At 34.4% G+C, this 22,396-nt stretch overlaps 1 protein-coding gene across 5 annotated transcripts in view; it reads right to left on the minus strand.

Moving 5' to 3' along the window:
- Nucleotides 1-22,396, minus strand: part of REPS1 (RALBP1 associated Eps domain containing 1) — a 71,832-nt gene that overhangs the window by 14,405 nt on the left and 35,031 nt on the right. For 2 of the 5 annotated variants that reach the window (XM_072965924.1, XM_072965923.1), the window contains exons 3-10: nucleotides 21,305-21,501; nucleotides 21,021-21,174; nucleotides 20,340-20,464; nucleotides 19,666-19,828; nucleotides 19,328-19,391; nucleotides 18,019-18,173; nucleotides 8,543-8,664; nucleotides 4,962-5,042 (exon numbers count right to left, since the gene is read on the minus strand). In XM_072965924.1, coding sequence (XP_072822025.1) covers nucleotides 4,962-5,042; nucleotides 8,543-8,664; nucleotides 18,019-18,173; nucleotides 19,328-19,391; nucleotides 19,666-19,828; nucleotides 20,340-20,464; nucleotides 21,021-21,174; nucleotides 21,305-21,501 — 1,061 coding nt within the window. The remainder of the gene's footprint in view (nucleotides 1-4,961; nucleotides 5,043-8,542; nucleotides 8,665-18,018; nucleotides 18,174-19,327; nucleotides 19,392-19,665; nucleotides 19,829-20,339; nucleotides 20,465-21,020; nucleotides 21,175-21,304; nucleotides 21,502-22,396) is intronic. The other 3 variants (XM_072965927.1, XM_072965926.1, XM_072965925.1) reach the window with 2 other exon arrangements.

Here is a 22,396-nt window from a genome sequence, read left to right on the forward strand (position 1 = left end):
AGATTAGTTCTATAGAACTGTTTAAAATTCATACATAAAACTTCCACAAAAGAACCCATTTTTTAAGAGTCAGGATAAGTAAGAGTCCTACTCTTAACTTTAATACTTTCCTTAAACTTTCTCATGACTATAATACATCTCATAATCCTAAACTTAAGACATGAGTGGCAAGTTAATGGAGTTCATAAAGGAACTGGTAGAACAGACTTTTGGGAAGACTGAAAAGTGTATAAGGCAAGGAAGAAAATGGCAGCCTCTCAGAAACGGAAGAAAAAGAGAAAGGCGCATCTGGATGCCCAGGTAGGCCTAGCCCCTGGCCCAGGAGGCTGAGGCCCCCTAGGGGAGGGGCCAGAATGGGATCAAGCATTTAGCTTAACACACCAGCTGAAAAACACTGCGACAGGAACTCAGCTCCTCCCATGAGAAGTCAGCTCATATTCTGTACGTGCTGCTGCTAAGGACTGTACTTGAGATCTCTAAATTTCGAACAGTTTTGAGTTAAGTTTACAACTTAGTGTGACATATAACGACCTTGCAATTTAAACTAGACACTGTTTTGGTGACAGTGTTACCACACCTCTGCTAGAGAGTAACACCATACCTCTACTAGAGCAAGGTCAGCTCTGGTATACCATCTCCTGTTTGACAGGTCTCCTTGGCTTACTCTTATAATCTCTACATTCACTTATAACAAATGAATTCTTTACTACAATTATACTGATAAATGCATTTACAGTAATTTCCTGCCCCCACACCAGTGAGATTCTGGACAGGGTTCATGTATTATCAAATTAGTCTGAACTAACATCTCCCCTACAATTCTCATATCATAAAGATGAACATAATAGATGGAGAAAAGTTTGTATTTCTCACATAATAATGAGTCATGCTCAGGAAATTATTAACAACACACTCACAATGTTGTCTGTTATGGTTATGAAAAACAAGACTTTAAGAGTAACTCTACTGTTTTCTTAACCTACAATTTTAATAGCAGAAATAACTGCTATGAGAATCAAAATTTAACATTATCAGGCAAGATTAAAGGAGAAAGTAGGATAGTTCATGAGACAATAAGTTCTTATTCTAAACCCAAAACAAACTAGGAAAAAACAAGCAAAGAAGACTTATTAGCTGCTTTACCTCAAAATACTGATCTAATATATATTCTGTGCATGTGTATAAAGTCAGATTTATAAAACTTACAACAAATATTTAAAGTAGCCTTTTCATATATTTCCAGTTCAATAAAGGGATGTTATAATAATGATCCAAGAAAAGAAAATCATGAATGTTCCATCCATCCTCTAAATAACATGTAGAAATTTCTGTACCAGCAAATCAATTTTCTGTTGCACACTTTAGTCATACAACTACTGGCTGCTATAAGCCTGCAGTAGCTTTAATCCAATGGATCCCACTATTGGTAGACAAGGCAATTCCTGGAAGAGCTTTACACAGATAATCAGACCCAACCTCAGACTACTGGATCAGAAGCTCTGTTTGTGACTGTGATGTGCAGCAGGATAAAGAGCTTTGGCTTTAAGTATTTCAACACCCAATGAAGAAGAACCATAAATGCCTATAAATCTCTGAGTCCTGAGCCACAAGATGCCTAAGTAACACTTTTTCTGCTCCAAATTAGCATTCCTAAATTTAAAAATAGAGAAAAAAGTATAAAGACTGACTGGCAGGCTCAGCCAACTCTTCTACCTCTTCAAATCACCCAAAGCCTTTACGAAACCTGTTCCTAATCACTGACGGCACATGTTATCATGTATTTAGATACTTGATTTCATACAATTCAGCACTTTATTGACTATTCTAGTGTGCTCATATCTCTCTATTTCCTACTTGCCTTACATCCTTCTATCCAGTCTGCCTGAGTCCAGCCCTGCCTCCTTTCTGTTCCTGTGTCACTTAGTTCAGGCGCTCATCTTGATTCCGACAATCCTACATATTGTTGCCTGAACTTCCCCAGCTACTTCTTCGGCACCCCCATCTACCACGGTACTTCTTGTTAGCTCCCAGTGTCTATGAGATTAAGTTCAGATCTTTGGTCTAGCACACAAAGATCTTTCCAGTCAGGTTCTAACCACATTCTTTAGCCCCCCCTCACTCCCCCATACACATCTACCCTACACTCTGCACTGGACTAACTGCTCATGATATTCTCTCTGCCTGCAATGTCCTTGCCTACTTCTACCAGCTCAGAGTCTCATTCAAAACTCAGCACACAAACATAACCTCTTGTGTAGAAACTTCCCCAAACATACTGGGCTGAGTCAGCCCACAGTTCTCTGCCCACAGTTTTGTTCATGGCTACACGAGATAATTACCACAATCAGCTATATTACAGTCATCAACTTACAATGATTAAGCTGTGGTCTACTTAAGACTGGAATTTTTTTTGACATCGTTGTATTCCCAGAGAATATCAGACACCTAGAAAGGGGCTCCACTTAATCAGGTGAGTTGGCTGGGCATAATCAGTGATCGAACTAATTCCCTTCTCACACTCAGACATTCTGCAGCACTAAAGATCAGACCTAAATCATGGCAAAGACTAGTGCACTGCACTTCTCATAAGTCTAGACTATCCTAGCAGAAACAGATTCATCAGAAGCTATTAACTGATAAGCAGTTTTAAAAAAGTAAAAGTTTCTGGCAATGAGATATCAGGAACTCAATTTCGTAACAATTCTGGAAGCCTAGTAATTAACCATCTCAGTTTGCATGTGAGGTCACTGCACTGTTGATAGCTGTCTTTAAGTGCTACAGAATAGTCTGGAGCTTTCAAAGACTTAAATTTTATTAAGCAAATATCTAATTATCAAATTTTAGCTTTTAAAAATTATTCCAGTAAGTATTTCTACACACGTACCAGAACTATAGTGTTCTTTTTCTCCTGTGTGATTCTCTTCTAATCTGAATGGACCTTACTTATTTATAATCTCTATTTATATAAGCCTTACAAAGGGTCATTTGGGATTGTGGCTACAGGCTGTGTTCTATAGATAGGCAAAAGGTCAGGTAAGAATTACATGAAGGTTAAGAAGACCCTCTGTGGGAACAGGGCATTCTACTAATTGAAAGTTTAAAGTGAGATTACTAGTTTGGGAACAAAATTTAGATTTAAGTTTGCCACCATAAAAGAAAAAAAGATGTATCTAGGTACCAGATTATAACTATTTAAGACTCCCAACTTCATCAAATTTACATGTCTAAATTCAAGTTTAGAATGTCAATTAACCATTTTTAATTTTTTTTCCTAGAGCCTCCTGCCACACTGGAAATAAAAGTATTGAACCATAACATCTAAAACACGAGAGATGAAATTAACAAATCTGGGTATTATTTCCAAGAACTTACTAGAACATTGCTGTTATTAAGTCAACTATTTCTCTGAATTTCCTGTCTGTCATGAGTCAATTTATTTTGTCTCTGAGTTCCAAATTTTTATATTTAACGTTCTTTCTTGGCCTGACAAAAAATCATAACCATAATGAATTGTTATGTTCAGTATCTGTTAAGGATTAGAGAGTAAAAGAGTCTCTTTATTGCTATCCCCTTCCCTATAAAGTACTTTAAACAAAATTAACTTGACTGCATAAGTAGAAGATAAGAATAATATGGAGAAATGAAACTCAGGCCTAAAACTTTCTTTTAGCTTATAGCAACTATCACTTCCCAAGACACTTTAATTATAGCTGCTAATAAGCAGCAAAAATTAAGTGTTGCCTTTCTATTTCTCCTCTGTTTTTCAGAGATGAAAATCAAAGATTAATGTCCTCAAAGTAGTAAGAGAGGCCAAAGGCACAGATAAGCTACCTATTAATTGGTCTCTGAATAATTAATATATTATGAAGTAAATACTTAAAACACTTAAATACATTATCTGCTTGAATTTAGTCTAATAGCATTCTACTTCAAATAGATATAAATTCTTTAAAATTATAAAACACACCCAAAAATCCATTAACTTAAAATGTTGAAGATGTCTTTATCTTTAAATACCACTTCTCCCAAATCCACATTAAATAACAAGGCTATTTTTACATTTAATTAATAAATGCTGGCTGTCTTTGAGTGCCTCTTGTCAATTTCTCCACATCTTTCCACTGAACTCATTTAAAAAAATCCTACCTTTACACTCTTCTCCCCTTCCTACTTACTTCCTCTTTCCCTTTTGAAAGGTTCTTATGAGCAAGTCCCTCTCTTAAAAAGCGGAAAAAAAAATAAAAGAAAAAGCAGGAGTGAACAGTGAGAAGAATGATTAACAGCTAAGGTTTTGAAGGTCTCAAATAACTTGAGGGGCAGGTGGAGCATATATGAAGTTAAATCTATGGGGATAGAATTTATTTTTTAAATCAGGATGTGAACTTTGTAGCATTTTCAAAGCAACACAGTGAACCACAGGAAGACAAGACAGAGGCTCTCCTGCACAATGGGAATCTTTGACCAGTAACTCTGTATTGTTTTACTAAACTTGAGTCTCACAACAGAATTCAACATACTAATTAAATTAAAGCTATACTATCTGGACTGTTACAATAAAAGATGACACTGTATATTTACATACACAGTACATACTACATGATGTGTAGGCATACAAATAAAATAGTAACTAAGTGTCATTACACTGATAGCAGTATGTGTTTAATAAAACATACATTCAATTAGCAGATGAAAACAATTCAACTAAACTGTCACAAAATGCTTCTTTACACACATGTACCAGATTTTAAAAACATACAGTTCTCTCTCACTAAAATAACTAGAAAATACGAATGGTTAAAAAAAAGTTCTTTCCACCATTAAGCACACAAAAATTGAAAAGCCTGCCACCATTTTCCTCTAAGCACTCCACTGAATCATGCATATCAGCTAAAAACCATAATGAATGGAAATTTGGGTTAATAAAATTAATTTCAAACAAGCAAGCTAAGTGATTGACTTACAGGATCAGCTGGTGCAATGTTAGAATCAAATTGGGTCAGAGTTTGTGAGCTTGAAGAGCGTTCACTAAATGTCTCCCACTGCTGAACAGACAGAGGAGAGACAAGTCAGCATGATGAGAAAGATGGAGTAAAAGATCACTGGAGAAGATTTAGCAAAGTAATTCAGAGGTTGCACTGCAAGTTGTGTTTCATAGGCCTGACAAAATTCCTAAGTTCTTTTCTTCCATAAACATTTTATACTTATCTGTGCTGGGTCATCTTATAACGTAAAGTGAGCAGCTTCACAATCAAATGTACAGTAACAATTTACTGAAATCTCTATGGAAGAGATTCAAAGCCTTACAGAATTCAAACTCAAAACACAATAAAGGAATAAGAGTTTAAGTGGTATAAATGATGACAAAATAAAAATATAAAGGGCTTTGTCTTGACTAGAGAAAGAGTAACTTCAAATCCTTCTTTTAAAATTCAAACGTTAATGCACTGGTTCGGTGATGCTAATGAGTCTTGAGTACCAGCTTTGGTCAAAACAAAGTAAGTCAGTGAGACTTGCCAGTGCGACCCCTGAAAGATGATTCTACTATGTACGTGCACATATTTTATACGTATGTACAGATATTTAATAAAATATAATTGAGAAAAAAATGCAGAGAATTCTGGAATTAATATATGTTTGAGCTTATGTCAATCTGTAGCAAGTCAACCCCTGCAATCAGCATTACGAACAGGGCCATGCCAGACCACAACAGAACTGCCAATCAGGCACCCGCCTCCAACCCCATGCTAGAAAAATCAGAATGCGGCCAAAATGAGAGCAAATCAAGCAACTGAGTATGTGTTATATATAGAATACATATTTTGATATGAAATACTACTCTTCTAAAAGAGGTACACAAATATCATACCTCAATCTAGGTGGAGTGACAAGTGATTATTAATTTTAGTAAATTCCATTTGAAAATCTTAGTAATAAATAGTACAGAATTTTTATATCAGAATTGTATTAAAATTATCATCATAATTTGATTCTTAAGAATTATCAGTTATACTCTGAAGAAGGAAAAACATCTGCACATATACAATATATACACACGGATGTTTACACACAGACACATCTACTCCATTGACCAAAATCCTCTTTTTATAATTCAGCTTGGGAAAGTACACATTTTTATGCTTCAAAGTTCGACTTACTATTTCAAATAGTGATATTCAATTTGAAATGGCAGGTAGAAATTAAATATCAGCAAATGAACACATCGATAAAAAATTATCTATGAAATTGGCCAATGCAATCATTCAACAGCTTTCCCTACATTAGTTTTAAAATCGTGAAAATTAAGATATACTAAGAAATAGTGATACATTCAAAGTGTTTCCTGAACATGGAAAATGCACAATAATCCACTTTTATCATGGGACATCACTTCAGGAAAGTGACTTACCAATATTTATTAATGTAATTAGTTTCTTCAATAATTATTGTTGCATATGTACAGAAGGAATTTTTAAAATCCTAATTATCTAACTATGGAGGAAAGTTTAGATGGAGAATATGTTTTTCCAAAAAAGAAGATATTTATTTACTTATTTGGTGGCATGAATGAGATTTTACTTGGTTTTACAAGACTGTATGTAAGCTACATGGAGAGCAGAGAAATACTCTTTATCTTTGTAACTTTGGTGTAAGGGTTAAGGAACGAGACTACTAAAATCCTAGTTGCGCTGTGCACCCTTAGGCAAGTCACCTAAACTTGCTGTGTTCCAATTTCACCATCTGTAACATTAGCTTAGTAATACCTATGTCATAGTATTGCCATGAGGATATGAAGAGTTAATGTACGTAAAGAGCTTTTTGGACAGAACTGGCACATCAAAAGCACTCAATTAAGTGTTAGCTATTATTATTAGTGATATTGTTATTGTTAGCCCCTACAGTGCCTCATCCATATTTGCAAGTGCTGAATAAACATCTGCTGAAAAAGTATTAGTGCTTTGAGGTAGAGAATTTAAATACAAATTTCATATTCTAAGTAGATTTTTATAAATAAATATTAAAATATGTCAAAATTCAATGTTAGTTTTAGTAACACTGACTTCCCACACAGTAAAAAAAAAAATTATGACATCCATGTCCTTTATTAGCAAATACTACAAAATGAAACTTGCTAGGAATATTTAAGGAAAATGTAACTGCTTAAATCAGATTTGAAAGGGATTTCCATTCCTAGTCTTTAATGATCACATGTGATTTCATTTAGAAGATGGGCTTTAGAATTGAGACGAACGAGTTGCTTTTATTTATAAACTGCTATCAATAAAAATAGTCTTTTAATCTGATACTGCTTTTTAAAAGTGACAGAAATGAATAAATGCAGTAAAAACAGTGGTTTCAAGAACACTGACCTTATTCTCTACTACTTTCTACTAGTAAATTCTTTCAAGGCATGTATCTTCCCTACAGAAAAACACTTATTATGAACGGTTTTATATCCGACAGCATGACGGATGGTATGTTATAATGTCTATATAAGGTACCTGTGATTATGTCATAAAGCAGCAGCAAGTACTTTAAACTCGCCAGTTACTTCTCTGTTTTGCACTGTCCAAAATTAACTAGTGTCTCCTAAGCCCTGTCCTTTTCCAGCTTTAAAAGACATGGAAAGAACAGAGCTGAGTTTTTCCCTGAAAGTCAACATTTACATTTGTAGCACTATCTGTGATACAAAAAAACTCTAAGAAAAAGAAAGTAACTTGTTCACAAAGAAAACTGCTCTAACAGGCTGAGCAGTGGTTTTCAACTGGAGTTCTACAGATCACTGAGGTTTACAGAAGGCCCTTAGGGGTGCTTTGGGGAGGCAGGACCACTTCCCTTACTCTAATCACAGTGGCTCTACTTTTATTGTTTTATATAATGGAGTTGCAAAGTAGTGGAGGGAGGGGGAATGCGTTTGTCTCAAATTCTGTTTTACATGCTGTGCTTAGTCTCGTATAACGTAGTCTTTATATAAAGTGGTCTTTAACCACTGCATTTAATAGAGTTAAATCATTCCATTTTATAATAAATAAAATAAATTATTATGAATAGCCTGGGCTGTAGAAAATACTTTTTTCGTGTGCTAGGTTGGTTTACTGGCTTCTCATATCATTTCCAATACTAATATTACAAATGTGTCATCCCAGGCCTCGTTTACAGGGATGAGAAGGCAGTGTGATACAGTGAGTGTGCTAGATGACTGAATGTCAAAGGATCTGTGTTCAAATCTCAGCCTTTGGCCCTTTCTGGCTATGAGATATTTGTCCAAGACATTCATCCTTTTGACTGGTAAGTTCACGCATCTGCCCCCTCTAACTCACAGGGTTTTAGTAGGGAGGAGTGGTGGAAACTACATGATACACGAAGAAGTACTTTGAAAACCTCCAAGAGTTACAGCATTACAAACATCTACCATAATCACATTTGATATGGTCCCTCAACCAGGCATGCATGCTGCAAGAACTATATGCTAAAATTTCTCTGCTTGAAACTTCTTACCTTAAAAAAGTTAATGTTAGTGAAAGAAAAGGCAAGCTTTGCTAACCTCACTGCTCTGATTCAGCTCAGGCCAAGTCTGGTTTAGTGACGGCATGGATGGTGACTTGCTTGGAGGTGCTTCTGCAGGAGAGCCTGAATAACCTACCTCACCTGGCTGATCCCCAACGTCTGCAATTTAAAAATAGAGAAATTCTCTATAAATATATTTTACTTTAGGAATACTTACTCATTAAAAAAAGAAATCTAATAGAAGATTTTCACAGGTAGTTATATTCTAACAACCAGATAGACAGGGAATACTTACTCCTACGACTTACTATCTACCTGATATCAGTTTTCCATAAAAATAAAATCTAGTTAGAAATAAATAGAAAAAGAGTGTTGTACATAACAATGCAGTAGGGCACATGCTTTCGATCTTTTTCTAATAGGGATGGATTTGTACCAGTTCCCAAAGTGTATTCCACGGAATATTAGTAAGGTATTTTTCAAAATTAGGTTTTCCCTTCCAATAAATATGTGGATGCTATAATTCCCTGTTGGAGTGCTCCCATGCATACTGGTATATCAAAGACTTGTAATGTCCCAGAGCAAATAAACTATTTAAATCAGTTCTTCCCAAACAAAAACCATTTTTTATCAGATTAAAAAATCCCTCAATATTCTCTTGGCATATACTCTGGGAACTGCTGATTTATACTAATTTACTCGTATTTCCTCTAAAAAGTCTTCTTTGTTTCCAAGAAGCAGCATATATTTGCAAGGCATACGGTAAAGGAGAGGCAGCCCAGGCACGGGCAAAAAGCCAAGTCACTGAGCCACAAGGCACACTTTCACCGTTATGTTCACTACCATTTACGGACTTAACTGAGAGAGCTGCAAATCCATGACACGACTTCAAAGTAGCTTTTAAAGCTTTATGTGGTATCATATTTTACTTTTAATTAGTTAAGGTCTCATTTAAACTCTCTCTTAAATTGTAATTTAAAAACAGAAGGAATTTCAGTGGTAACTAAACTCCCAATCCAATCTTCCAAAGTTTTGCACGGCTTTGAATATAGTCTTATTATGAAAATCATATTAATTGCCTAATTAATGGGGAGTAACCTGTTTAGAATCTGAATCAAAAATGTGATTCTAGGTGGGGAGGGCAGAGTGCGTGCTTAGCATGCACGAGGTCCTGGGTTCAATCCCCAGTACTTCTGTTAAAAATAAGTAAATAGATATAAATAAATAAACCTAATTACCCCAATATGATTCTAATTACCCCCCATATGATTCTAATATCTCTCATTATCTCATTGTTTGACCATGGGCAAGTTGAATAAATAAAATAGCATGCCTGAGTTTCTCCATCAGAAAGAAGGACATTTGCCATTAATTGTTAGTACTATACTTCAGATTCCTATATAGACAGCCATATAATAACTTAGCAATACATAGGCTTTAACCTTCCAATATATTCATAAGTAAATCCTTTACATTTTAGTGCCTAAAATAGGACCTAATACATACTAGGCACTCAAATATTTATTGAATGAGTTACTTTTTGTGTTCTTTTTCATTTAAACTTGTTCTCCTTGACTGGTATTTTCCTAAAACTAAAATTAACTTGATATTTTGAAAAATTCTCAGAATTTTTCTTTATCCTATTGCTACATGTCCATCTTAAAATACTTCCCTTTTACTCAGCCTGACATTACTTCTTTATAGTCAGATCACACCGCAAGTTCTAATTTGTGGTCCAGCATCATATTTTGATAAATTTCTGTTTTCTAAGATCAGGTATTATTTGCTATTTCTTAATTCTACTCCTTATTCAATAAAAGTGTCAAGAGTGGTAAAGAAACAATAAAAGGCAGAAATGCTTCAGATAACATTTTATGAATACCTCTTATCTCAAAGTTCTTGGAATAAAACCAATTAAAAATTACTTATGATAAATAGTAGCAGCAAATTCCTCATGGGGATAACTTGTAGTTTTCAGTGTGAACAAAAATCATGGACTTTTTCCCCTATGGTAACAAAGGGAAAGGAGTTAAGGAAAGGAGGATAATGGCTATAGATTTGACAGTTTACTGGAAGTGAAACTGTCAGAAGGATGATGAATGAAGAAGTGTGTTTAACAGATTCCCCCGAAGCAGTATTAAAGAAAAGAGAAATAGAATAAAAATAGTATTAACTATAGGATGTCTAATTTTCAAAAGAATCTATTTAAAAGTCATACTCTATTACTTAAGTTTCAAATGTCACCTTATAGCAACCTGGGGCTCTGATTGACAGTCTAGACCTCTGTTCTCATGTCAGTCTTCTACTAACAAATTTAAGGCCAGCCTGTACACGCCCTCCCCAGTGCAGGGCAGTTATGGTTTGGGATGGATTCTGGGTACTTCTCTGATTCACTGGTACAAAGCTGTACTGAGTCCAGCCCCTTGAGGCTGGAGAACTGAAATGTTAATTCACTCAAACAATTACATTTCATAATCATTCCACTACAGTTATTTGCCCAGAGTAGCAGTTCTTAAACTGCGAACCAAGGACTCTAGGGAACTGCCACGACTCTGTCAGCGGGTCTGAAAGGTCAAAATAATTTTTGTAATAGTAATAATGCTTTTTTCCCTGTGTTGGCATTTACACTGATGGCGCAAAAGGAATGGTGGGTAAAACTGCTAGCTTATTGGCAGGAACCAAGGCAGTGGCACCTAAATATACTAGTAGTCACTGTATTCCTCACCGCCACACATTCCAGTTAAAGCAAGTGAGAATAAATCAATCAAAAATATGCATGGCAATTTCACTGAAGAATGTTCACAATTAAGCGGTAAAAATTATTAATTTTATTAAATTTTACCCCTGGCAACACATTTTGCAACTATTCAACCCTGCTGCTTGTGGGGCAAAAGCAGCTGTAAGTATTTCAAAAAGGAATGGGCTTGGCTGTGTTCCAATAAAATTTTATTTATGGATGCTGAAATTTGAATTTCACATAATTTTCATGTGTGATAAAATATTATATTCTTTTTCCCCACCAATGATTAAAAAAAAAAAGCCACTGTTTGCTATACAAAAACAGCAGGCTGGATCTGGCCTCAGGGCTTAGTGTGCTGACCCCGATGTACCTCAAATACAGTAACACACCCATCAGAATGAATGCAGAATGCAGCTGGATGAGAATCTGGCTGTCATCTATTCAACCAGATAGTAAAGAGATTTGCAAAAATGGAAAACAATGCCACTCTTCAGAGATTTTTTATTTTGGAGAAAACAGTTTTTTCCTAAAAATACCTATGCTATTATGTAAGGGGTTTATTACTGTTATTTTAAAATAAAGTAATGACTATTTAAAAAAAATTATCAATTTTAATTTCTAATAGGGTAACTATTGATAGATCTAAATTACATAACAAAGGCTGTTGAAGGTTCACAAAAATTTTTAAGAATGTAAAAGGAGTCCTAAGACTAAAAAGTTTTAAAAAAATCACCATCATAGAAAATCCAAAAATTATCTCTGGAATAACTTCCTTCTTTCCTACTTCCTACACAGAACAACAAACTGCCATAGAAAAAGAGCAAATTACCTATGTTCTAGAACCTAACAGTCACGAGCCTGAGGGGAGGCATTAGTCTGTAAATAAACTGCACCTCCTTGAACTTGGCTCTGTATAAATACTCCAACAAAGAGCTTCATGCCCGCCCACAAAAATTAGTCTTTAAGACTGTATCCTTATGGAGGCAGGGGTGTAGTTTTACTCTTACCTGATGCAGTGTTCCAACCTAGCCTCCTGCTGGAACACTGTGTCAACCCTGCCTCCCTCCTGAGGGTTCTGCTCTGCCCCTGACATCATCAGAGCATCAGGGCTGAAAAAGAAGAGCATGAGCCTAAATTATTTGTTAAAGTCAATGCCAAAAGGGCTTTTATGCAAAAAGTATTTCCATGTATAAAAGACACACTGGAAGACACAAGCCAGTGTGATCATACTGATGTACTGTCAACCTACATTTAAAAGTTAGTAATGATAATATTAGAAGTGCAAACCTTATTTTCAGGATTGCAGTAGAAAATAAAAACACTGTCAGTAGTTTTCATCCCTCAAGCCTCTAAAGACTCTGAAAGTTCATAGATACAGTTCAGTTCAGTGTATCTGCTGAACAACCTCTTCCTTAAAAAGCTTGTTTTATTTTAGATTTATAATCTACCCATCCCAAATTTCTCTTATTTTCTTAGTATTGCACTCAGTATACTAAAAAATTGTTTCAAAAATGACTGCCAGCTGTTATTAATCTGATAGAAATCTATACATTCCCTAAAGTCTTATGGTTTAAACCATTTTCCTTTCAAATAGCAAAACAAATCTAGAAAGAATTCTTCAATCATGAAAGTTCAAGGTTTTAATATCATTTAATAGCTTCACCAAAGCAAAAGTAACTACATCTTTTATTTATTTGAGATGTGAGTATTATTCTTACAAGAAAAAATATTTAAAATAAAAAACAAACAGGTTTGGATAAATTTTAAGTCTTCTAGGAAAACTATAAATGGTATCCTTTTCATTCATACTTAAAAGACAGGGATAAGCAATGCATATGCAGAAAAAAATTAAAGCCTTAATTTAAGATATGCTTTGTGTTAAGTGATACTATATGGATAAAAAAACTATGTTCTATTTCTAAAATTCCCCTTCTCCCCAATACTCCACAAAATGGAAACTTACTCAGTAAGCAAACCTTAAGGAGGACTATATAGAAATTGATCAGTTTTAAATGAAAATCAAAGACTGAAAAAAAAAAAAGTAAAAACATGTCCAACAAAGTTTGAAAAGAAACAAAACATTTACCCACAATACTAATAGAACTGTACCTGTTGACCTTTTTTTTTGCAGTATACTGATCAACATTTTATAGCAAATATTATTTGACTCAGCTATTACACTTCAAAGAATACTACCTACAGATATATAGGTTTCCATTATCCAAGGATACTTAAAGATGTAAAAAGCCCATTTAAAGTTAATTCACTTAAAATGAGGACTAAAATATCATAAAGAGAAAAAACAATTTGGGGCTTTATCTTGAAAACTTACACAAAAAATGAGTATAAAGAAAAAGAATAAAAGATGTTAAAAATTTTGGATAAAACTTGGTGGTAAAATTAATAAAAGCATGAATTCAGTCAGTGAACATTTATTGAAAGCCTGTAAATAAATACAGTAAACAAAGATAACAGTATTGAGCAAAAAGACAAGGCTCTGTTTATTTCCAGCGAGTTCTCTTCCTAATAGAGCAAGACAGACATCCTTCACTTCATTTTTGACTTTCACAACACAATCGTAAAGACAAAAAGCTCATTTCTGCAAAAATACAACTAAAGGTATCATTAAATATTCCCAAGGACTCTAATTAATCCGCTGATATCTAAACTATAATCCTTTAAAGCCCCTATTGTGTCATTCTTGCACAGGTTTTCTCCTTTGTGTATTAGCTAGCCGTGTTTGTTAACATCTTTGCCAGGAATTTGAGGAGTTCTAATTATTTTGTCCAATTTCATTAAATGGTGCATCTCTGCCAATATCTGCAATGGTACTGATTCAACAGATCAAACACCTGACTATCTGAAAAGAAATGACACCAGTGTTAAGAATGTACACATGTGTGTATGGGGCGGGAAGAGGGACTTGAGAAGTAATTCCTTAAGTATAAAGTTAGTGACAAATATTAATGCCTATTTTCATTATTTTTTCCCCTGCAACTAAAGGCATTTGGAGAGTAAATTTTCCAAAACAAAGATTCATGTATCCGTTTTTTGCAGCACCATTTAAAAGACAAAGTCAGGAGACTACTTGAAAATTTCATCAAAAAGAAACTGGTTAAATTAAGGCACATCCATATTACAGAATACCTTGTATGATAAAGAATGTGACAGCTCTAAATGTGACAAAACGCAGAGATGTCCAACATCACCAAAAAAAAAAAAAAAAATCAAGAGGTATAGTGTGATTCTACTTGTGTGAAAACAGGTATCTGTATGTGTTATTTCTGTAGGCTTTCATATGTTCACATTTTTTAGATGAATACAAGAGAAACTCTTGGCAGTGATTAACTCACAACAAGCTAGTCTCAAGTATCAATTTTTGGCAAACTATTCACAAATAAAAAGTCTCTGGCTTTTAAACATATTCATGTTACAAGTAACCACTAGGAGCTTAGGTATCTATGCAATGCACCACATCAACAAGGAAACATGCTCAAATGGACTGTGTAAAGCAGTGATTGTGGAGGAGGAAAAAGAACAGTGAACACGTTGCTTTCCCTCTTTGAGTATCTCAACCAGATACTACTGAGGTGCTTATGTGAGCAGTGTGGTGTGAAGATAGGAAACAGTTTTAAAAAACAAGTGGTTCAACTGCTTAGTCATTTCAAAAATGTGAACGCCTACTTCTGTACTCAGTTTGCACCCTGCTAGGTGCTGAGATGTAATGAACAAGATCGAGCTGGTTACTACCTGCCCAGGCCTCTAATCTAGTTTAAGAGAGAGAGAGAGAGATTTATCAAATAATCACAACAAAAATATATGTAAAACTGCAAATGGACTAACAAGAAGATTCTTTGGAGACTGAGTTTAAGATGTATAACATCTCAACATGCTTTTTTTTTTTTCCCCTTTAAGATACAGTATTGTGGTAGGCTAGCAGGTCATCTTAATCTTTTTTTTTTTTAATAGAAGATAATCATTACTAAAACATGACCATTTTTTCTTGAATTCAGCTTCAGAAAGCTGTTTCCACAGTTAATTTTTGTATGCTTTCTTTTCTAAGACAAAAGCCAAGTTTTCCTTTTTTATTTACCCTAGCTGCCAAATTCAGTGATGTTCAATGTTAAATATTTTAACTCAGATCCACATAAGCATTTCTACCTATGATCCTTAGTTGTGCTGTTTTATTTGGTATTTAATCCTATAAACCTGTTCAAATGATTTTGAAGAAAACACCCATACACCCCACCTATGTCTGCATGCTTGTAGAAAGCTTAGCTTGTTACTTCAAACAACTGTAACTCAAGTCACCACTATTCATCATCCATTTTTCTGTAAGAATTATTTAAATTATAAATACAGAATACTTGTAAGGCTAATATTTTAATATGCCCCCACATCACAAACATGATAATAAACAATTGTATTTTCAAAGACAGAAATATGTTAAGAAAAATATCCTACTTTTAAAGTGGTACACATTTAGCATAATTCACTCAATAATTATTTACTGAGGACTTGGTACATGCCTGGTAAAGTGCTAGGTCCCAAGGATACAATGATGAATATGATATATTTCCTATTTTTTAAGGAGCTCAGAGTGTTGTGCCACGAAGAGGAAAAAAAGGAACAGGATTCAGTGTAACATGTGCCATAATGAACAGCACGTAGGAGATGCTGTGAGAGATCAAAGAAGACAAAAATCACCTTTGCATGTAAGTCACAAAGGCTCCATAGAAGGGATATTTATCATAAGTTCTCAGGTCAGCCAAAGAAACTGGGTATTTCTCTTTTAACTGTGAACTTCTAAAAACATAGCTATTTTAAAATGGTTTGTAAGGATACTGACTGATCCATAGTGTCACATGATAATTTCTATATTCAAAGGACTTTGTGTCACATGAATCTCAGGCTTATGATAGATAAGAGAAAAAAGATTAAATGGTTCTCTCTCACCTCAAAATAGGACTCCAAATTTATCAATTTATAAGTATACCAAGCAGATTTTAATCTAATATTGTGTGGTCAAAACGTTTACAATAAATTTCACTGGAAAATCATGTAATATTCTGTTGGAATTGGAAAAAACTATTTAAGTCTTTGACATTTTTAAAATTATAGTTGGAGCAATAATGCACAGATACACTTAGGCAAAAAACCAGAGTGTCTCTTTGCTAAACAGATCTAACAGGTAGAAAGAACTTCTTGAATCATCAGGCTTAAAATTCCATCAGTAGATCAAGATTACAAAGAACCAGATTTTATTTAAACTAAAGAAAGAAAAATGCAAAAGCCAGATTCACCTATTTGAATACAACGGGTAACAAAATCAGACAAGTCTCTAGAAAATGACACACAGCAGAGTAAGCTTGACTTATTTCTTGTTTTAGTATGCTATCAGTCAAAAAAAAATTAAAGTCATAGAAAAATCTTACATACAAGGCTCAATTTATAAATCAATGATATGTCAAGGTAAGTCTGTAGCTACCACAATTGCTTCCCTTTTGGCTATCAAATAAGCTAAACAAAGAAGTCACTTTTGTTTATTTCTTAATTAGGTAAACCAAAGAGCCCTGAAGCAAAATTATCTAACAAAAATACTTAGCTTTTAGCTCAAGTGAGACGCTAACAGATGCCAAATAACTACCTGAAGTAATTAGGAAAATCCTAGGGCTCTCATAGGATAGTATTTCTAAAAAACTAAAATCAGCAGTAAATTATTTGATCAATTATTTATTGGCTGACAAAAGGCCAGCATATAATTCAAGTCTTGAACTATGAATGGCATCAAATCCACATTTCAGGTGGAGAAACAGAAGGAAAAAATACATGGTTAGAACTTGCCCAAGGTCACAGGAGAAATCAGCAAAACGAGAAGCACACTCAGATTCTGAACCTGAAGGAGACTGTTCTCTTCATGACAGTAATGATTTTATGTACGGTTCCTTCTGTATAATTTAGTTAATAAAGTCAGATCCATTTGCATTTCTGAGTTAAACAGACGTTGCCCCTTTGAAAGTCAAATTCTAACTTCTCTCTTTAAAAGTGTAAAATTCTTTCCATCATAAAATACAAAAGAGAATTTAGATAGGAAAATTGAAAACAGTAATTCAGTTTTAATTAGACTCACTAAGAATTTAACATTCGATTTTTTTTACTCATTGAGAATTGAAGAAAAATACTCATTTTTACCCCTTACATTCTTGTTTCCTTTCAAAGAAAGCTACTAGTAAATACGAGTATTTACAAAAGTATTCTTATAAACATACAAAAAAGCATTATCTACAAACACAAACTTTCCAGATTTCTTTAGAGTCTGAAGAAAAAAGCTTGATTTTTTAAAAAGAAAATGCTTATAGACTGCAAAGATCTAATGATAAACTGGGCATTCCCTTCAACAAATTAAGATGCATTAAATGGAAAAATGCTGATAATGAAGACAAGATACTTTACCCACTTCATATAATCTATAATACAATTAAAGGGTAGCAAAATAACCAGACACTGTGAAATGCTCTTTGGATCTCTGCAAGTTATATGTGTAAAGAGAAATAGTGGCATTATTCTTTGTCTCTCTGTTTAAAGTTAACTAAATAAGCCAAACCACTAATCAAAGTTCAGCCTGTACATCTTATTCTGATGGCAAGTCTACGTGCTCCTGATGCAACATCTAAGCTCTCAAACTAAGTTTTAATACCTGTCTTATTTTGCTTTATGAATCAAGTGTTATGTTTATGAAAGCACACAATCAGGTCTCCAGCTCCTGATCTTACCTGCTGAATCTTCCAAATCAATCAGTTTGGGCATTAAGCTTTCAGGGAGTTTTTCTGGTAAGTCATAGCCATTCTTTCTAGCAACTACCAGATGAAAAGCAGCACAAAACTCATCCAGTGTCAAGGCTCCATCTTTATCAAAGTCTGAGAGTTCCCTAGAAAATAAACTTATTATTAATATAATCATATTATGCTTTGGCTCCCTTTAGGTGTCAAAAAAAGCAAGAGAAATCCTTTTCCAGAAAATAACAATCAATAATTTAAAAAATTCCACGATGGAAAGATGTATGTTAAAACAATATAGCAAACTGTTAACTGGGGAATCTAGACAGTGGGCGTATGGGTGTTCAAGGCACAATTCTTTAAACTTTTCTGTATGCTTTGAATTCTTACGCGAAAATGCTGAAAAACAGCCCCAATAAATAAAGTTACCAAAAAATGATCTTTAACCCATATGCATTTTTAGTAACAGGATTTAGTTAAACACAGGCTTAGTTAATATATGTCATTGAAATTTTTAAAAACTTGGTTTGTATTGTTATCAAAATTATACATGTGTGCATTTTAATGCATCCAAAGTAATTGCAAGGCTTGATACAAAAACCAGCAGCCCCACCCTGCTGTCCCTTCACTTCCTGGCTGCAGAAGCAACTACTTTTAATTGATTGCCTTAAACAATATAAACAGCATGAATATATTGCTAGCTCTTCATTGTTCAGTTTTAGGCATTACCCACCTGTCCCCTACCACAGCATTCTATGCTACTAAAAACCCTACTAACAACATAACTTAGAAACTAGAAAAATATATTGATATACAGTAAAAATAACATTTACTTATCTTATAATTGCTTTCAAAAGTAATTTGCGATTATAATTTGTGTTTTAATGGCTAATTTCAACTACACAGCAACTATCCTGAGTCTTAGTTTATATTTAAATGGGAGCTAAATAAGCACGTTCTTAGGCTCATGTCTTGGTACAAGACTTACTAAACTTGTTAAAAACCAAATGGGTTAAACATAAACATGTATGAACCAACTAACTTTTATTCCAAGCATTATGATAGCGGCAAGAAGTAGCTGATACAGCTTAAAGAATTTTAGCACATTTTAAGGAACTACTGTAGTGGTATCACATTTCTTCTCTAAAGAGTGAGAGAGAAGCTGCCCCCTGGCAATACTGAGTTCTTTGAGAACACTGTTGAAAAGGTTATTCTAATAGTTTATTTTTTAAAGTTCAAAAATCGACCTGCTGGAGACTCATTTGAAACAACCCACATTACCCAACTAATGATATACCACACTTACCAAATATGAGAAAGTTCAAGAATAGGAAGTTTTGATTTTGTAAAAAATTCTTTAGCTGCAGATCCTGAAATAGTAAAACAGTGTTGTTTAGTGTTATTCTGAACTTTTAGCTCCAAGAATAAAATCTGAGATAAGTCTTAAGACTTTTTTCACTGAGAAAAAGGTAACCATAACATGTATGTATGTCATGTTTTTGGTGTCCAGTGATCACAAAGTTTTTAGACAAACAATTTGAGAATTTATCTTTTATAATCTCTGACCAATAAAACCACGTCTTTGAGAGTATGAAATTGAGATTGTCCTATCCCCTCTAAGAATTTCTGTTTTTAACAACTCACCTGGAATAAATCCATTTAGATCAGGCTGAATGGTTTTAAACTGATTTACATAATACTGTCTTTGTTCATCTGTTATTTTCCAGGGATCATCATAACTACTGGATTGCCTACGAATTTCATTGGCAGTTGTAGCTGATGCTACAGTTCGTACTGTTGTCTGGTCCTGTAATGAAACATTTTTTCCTCAGTACAGTATCTGTCTACATGATTATACGGACCAAGATTGCTCAGTTACATATTTTTGAAAGTAAAACTTACTTTTTGTGGATTTTTAAAACATAGGAAGTCGTCACAAACTCAACAGCAAACCACATATTTGTTACATGGGTTATTAAATGTTTTTTGCACAGTGATTATATAAATGTGTAGCATGACAGCAATATGTAAGCAACAGAAAGTTATGTAAAATGTGCTAAGAAAGCCAAGCAAATATATCCCTATATGCAGAAACCTTTCAAACTTCACTATGGAATTAGAAAGAAAATCAGCCAGAACTTTGTGAAACATTCCAATGAAAACGACTTGAAGAAAAGGCACAGAGCAGAGTTCTGCTTTTTTTTATAAAAGAGTGAACTTGCATTTATAAAATCTGCAACAGCAAAATATAAAAGCAATGACTGCAGCAATACTTTGAATGAAGCAAATAAAAATGCAATACCAATAAAATGTCACACCTGGACAGAAGCAGGATGCATGGTTAAAAGAGTACTGGTTGGTGGAGTATCTGCAAAACTGACCCAGTTTTCTTGAGGTGGAGGTGGAGAATGCCCTGACCACACTGCATCACCAGCAGAAGAACCTGAAAGCAGGATGGGTAAACATGCTGGCTCACGTTTGGAGAAAAAAATAAAGTTACCAGACTTTTAATTATAACAAATCACCATACACAGAGTTTTCTTTTAAACTCTAACTTTGAAGAAATGTTAACAATTTCCAAATTGGAATCTTCTCTGTCAGTTTAAAAGCGTACCTCATTTGGTATAATAACCAATTTATTGCTGTAATAAGCAATACAGCAGCAGAATCGTTTTTACAACAAAGTGTACTTTCCTTCACTAATATACTACTATCTGGGAATATATACTCTGGGAAATAATTATTTATTCATTTTGCCTCCAGAGAATCTGATGTCTCTAAACTTCTGTCTAAGCATCATAGATGTAAGTAAATGTAATCACCCTTCAAAGTGTTATATCCACTTACAAATTTTCACAGTCAGCTTTTGCTTCTATTGAAGGTACTTAACTTATAATTAAAAATGGACTTGGAGGCAACTCTTAAATGGACATTAGCAAATTTCCTTCAACTTACAACCCTTAATAAATAGTTGTTACTTTTAAAGAATTTCTAAATACCTGACTGTGCTTCACCAAAGGGAGCCCAAAATGGCCCCGGTCCTGCAAGAGGCCTCTCACTGTTTCCCCCACTGGGATGACGGCTGTGCTTCCTCCATGTGTGTGGGGAAGCTGGTGGAGACTGCTGCGGTGAAACTACTGGGGATGCAGGTTCCTAGAAAGAACGTCATTATTTTAAAGTTTAAATCTGAAGGTAACATTTCATTACTAAGGCACTCAGTAATGTTTCAGTGTTAAGCATCCACATAGGACCTCAAATGACAACAATTACATGCACATGATACCTGTTGATCTGCAGATGTACGAGGCTGGACAGTATCATGGCTTATGGATCCCTTTTTCACTTGCCCCCTGCCAGGTGGTGGGGGAATTACACCAGAATAAGACCCTTGATTTTCAGAATCTGAAGAATACGAGGCTGCATGGCGAGATTCCTGTTCATTCTTTGAAGCAACAAATCTTGGCAGAGGAAGGTCCTTTACTGTTAACCACAAAAATAATTATTACTTTAAAATAATTATTATTAAAATAAAATAATTTTTACTTTAAAAAGGGGCATACCCATTAAAAATTGAAATAAGAGATGGATTTAATGTTAGAAAAAATTTTTGCAAAGACTGATACAGAAACAACAGATACAAAATGCCACTAAGCAACTGAGATCATGTCCCTTAGACTGTTCATGAAGACTAACCTAGAAAGAAGTAGTAACACCAAATTGCCCTTCTAGGGGGTTACAACAACAGCTATATTAAATGTTCACTGCATGCCTTGCCATATGATTGTACTCTATATTTAGCTAATCTCATAACCGTAGCAATCTTGCAAAGTTCCCATTTTACAGATAAAGAAACTGAGGCTCTGAGATGCCGAGGTCAATTAGGATCTGCACGAAGGTCAGTCTGATCTTGAAGTCTAGGTTATTTCTACTCACATGAGTTCTCTAAAGGAGGAAGTCAAAGCTCTAAGCAAAACAAGAATATGTTACTAAGTCTGAGACTAGATCAGTCTAAACATTTTCATTGCAGAAATTCCTGAAAATATCTTATTATTCACCTACCAAGGTCACAAGACAAGACATTAGTTATACCTACCCACTTTAGTCTACCACGTAGATATTCCACATTCAATTTTAAACAGAGAAGAAAGATAAAAGACTGAGAACTCCTCTGCATACTTTCAGACTTGAACAATACAGGAGCAGAATCATTTATAAAGTGTACTTCCCTCTACCATGATTACTTGCATTTCTCTTTAGAATCTCCACACTAAGAAGGGAAGGTATTATGCTTAGTCAGTATTTACGTAAAGGTCAAAATTACCTAAAAAGAATATAAACTCTCAACTCTAGAACAATGATGTATAGTAAACCAGAG

The sequence above is a fragment of the Vicugna pacos genome, chromosome 8 (assembly GCF_048564905.1).
Source record: "Vicugna pacos chromosome 8, VicPac4, whole genome shotgun sequence".
NCBI classification, from domain to species: domain Eukaryota; kingdom Metazoa; phylum Chordata; class Mammalia; order Artiodactyla; family Camelidae; genus Vicugna; species Vicugna pacos.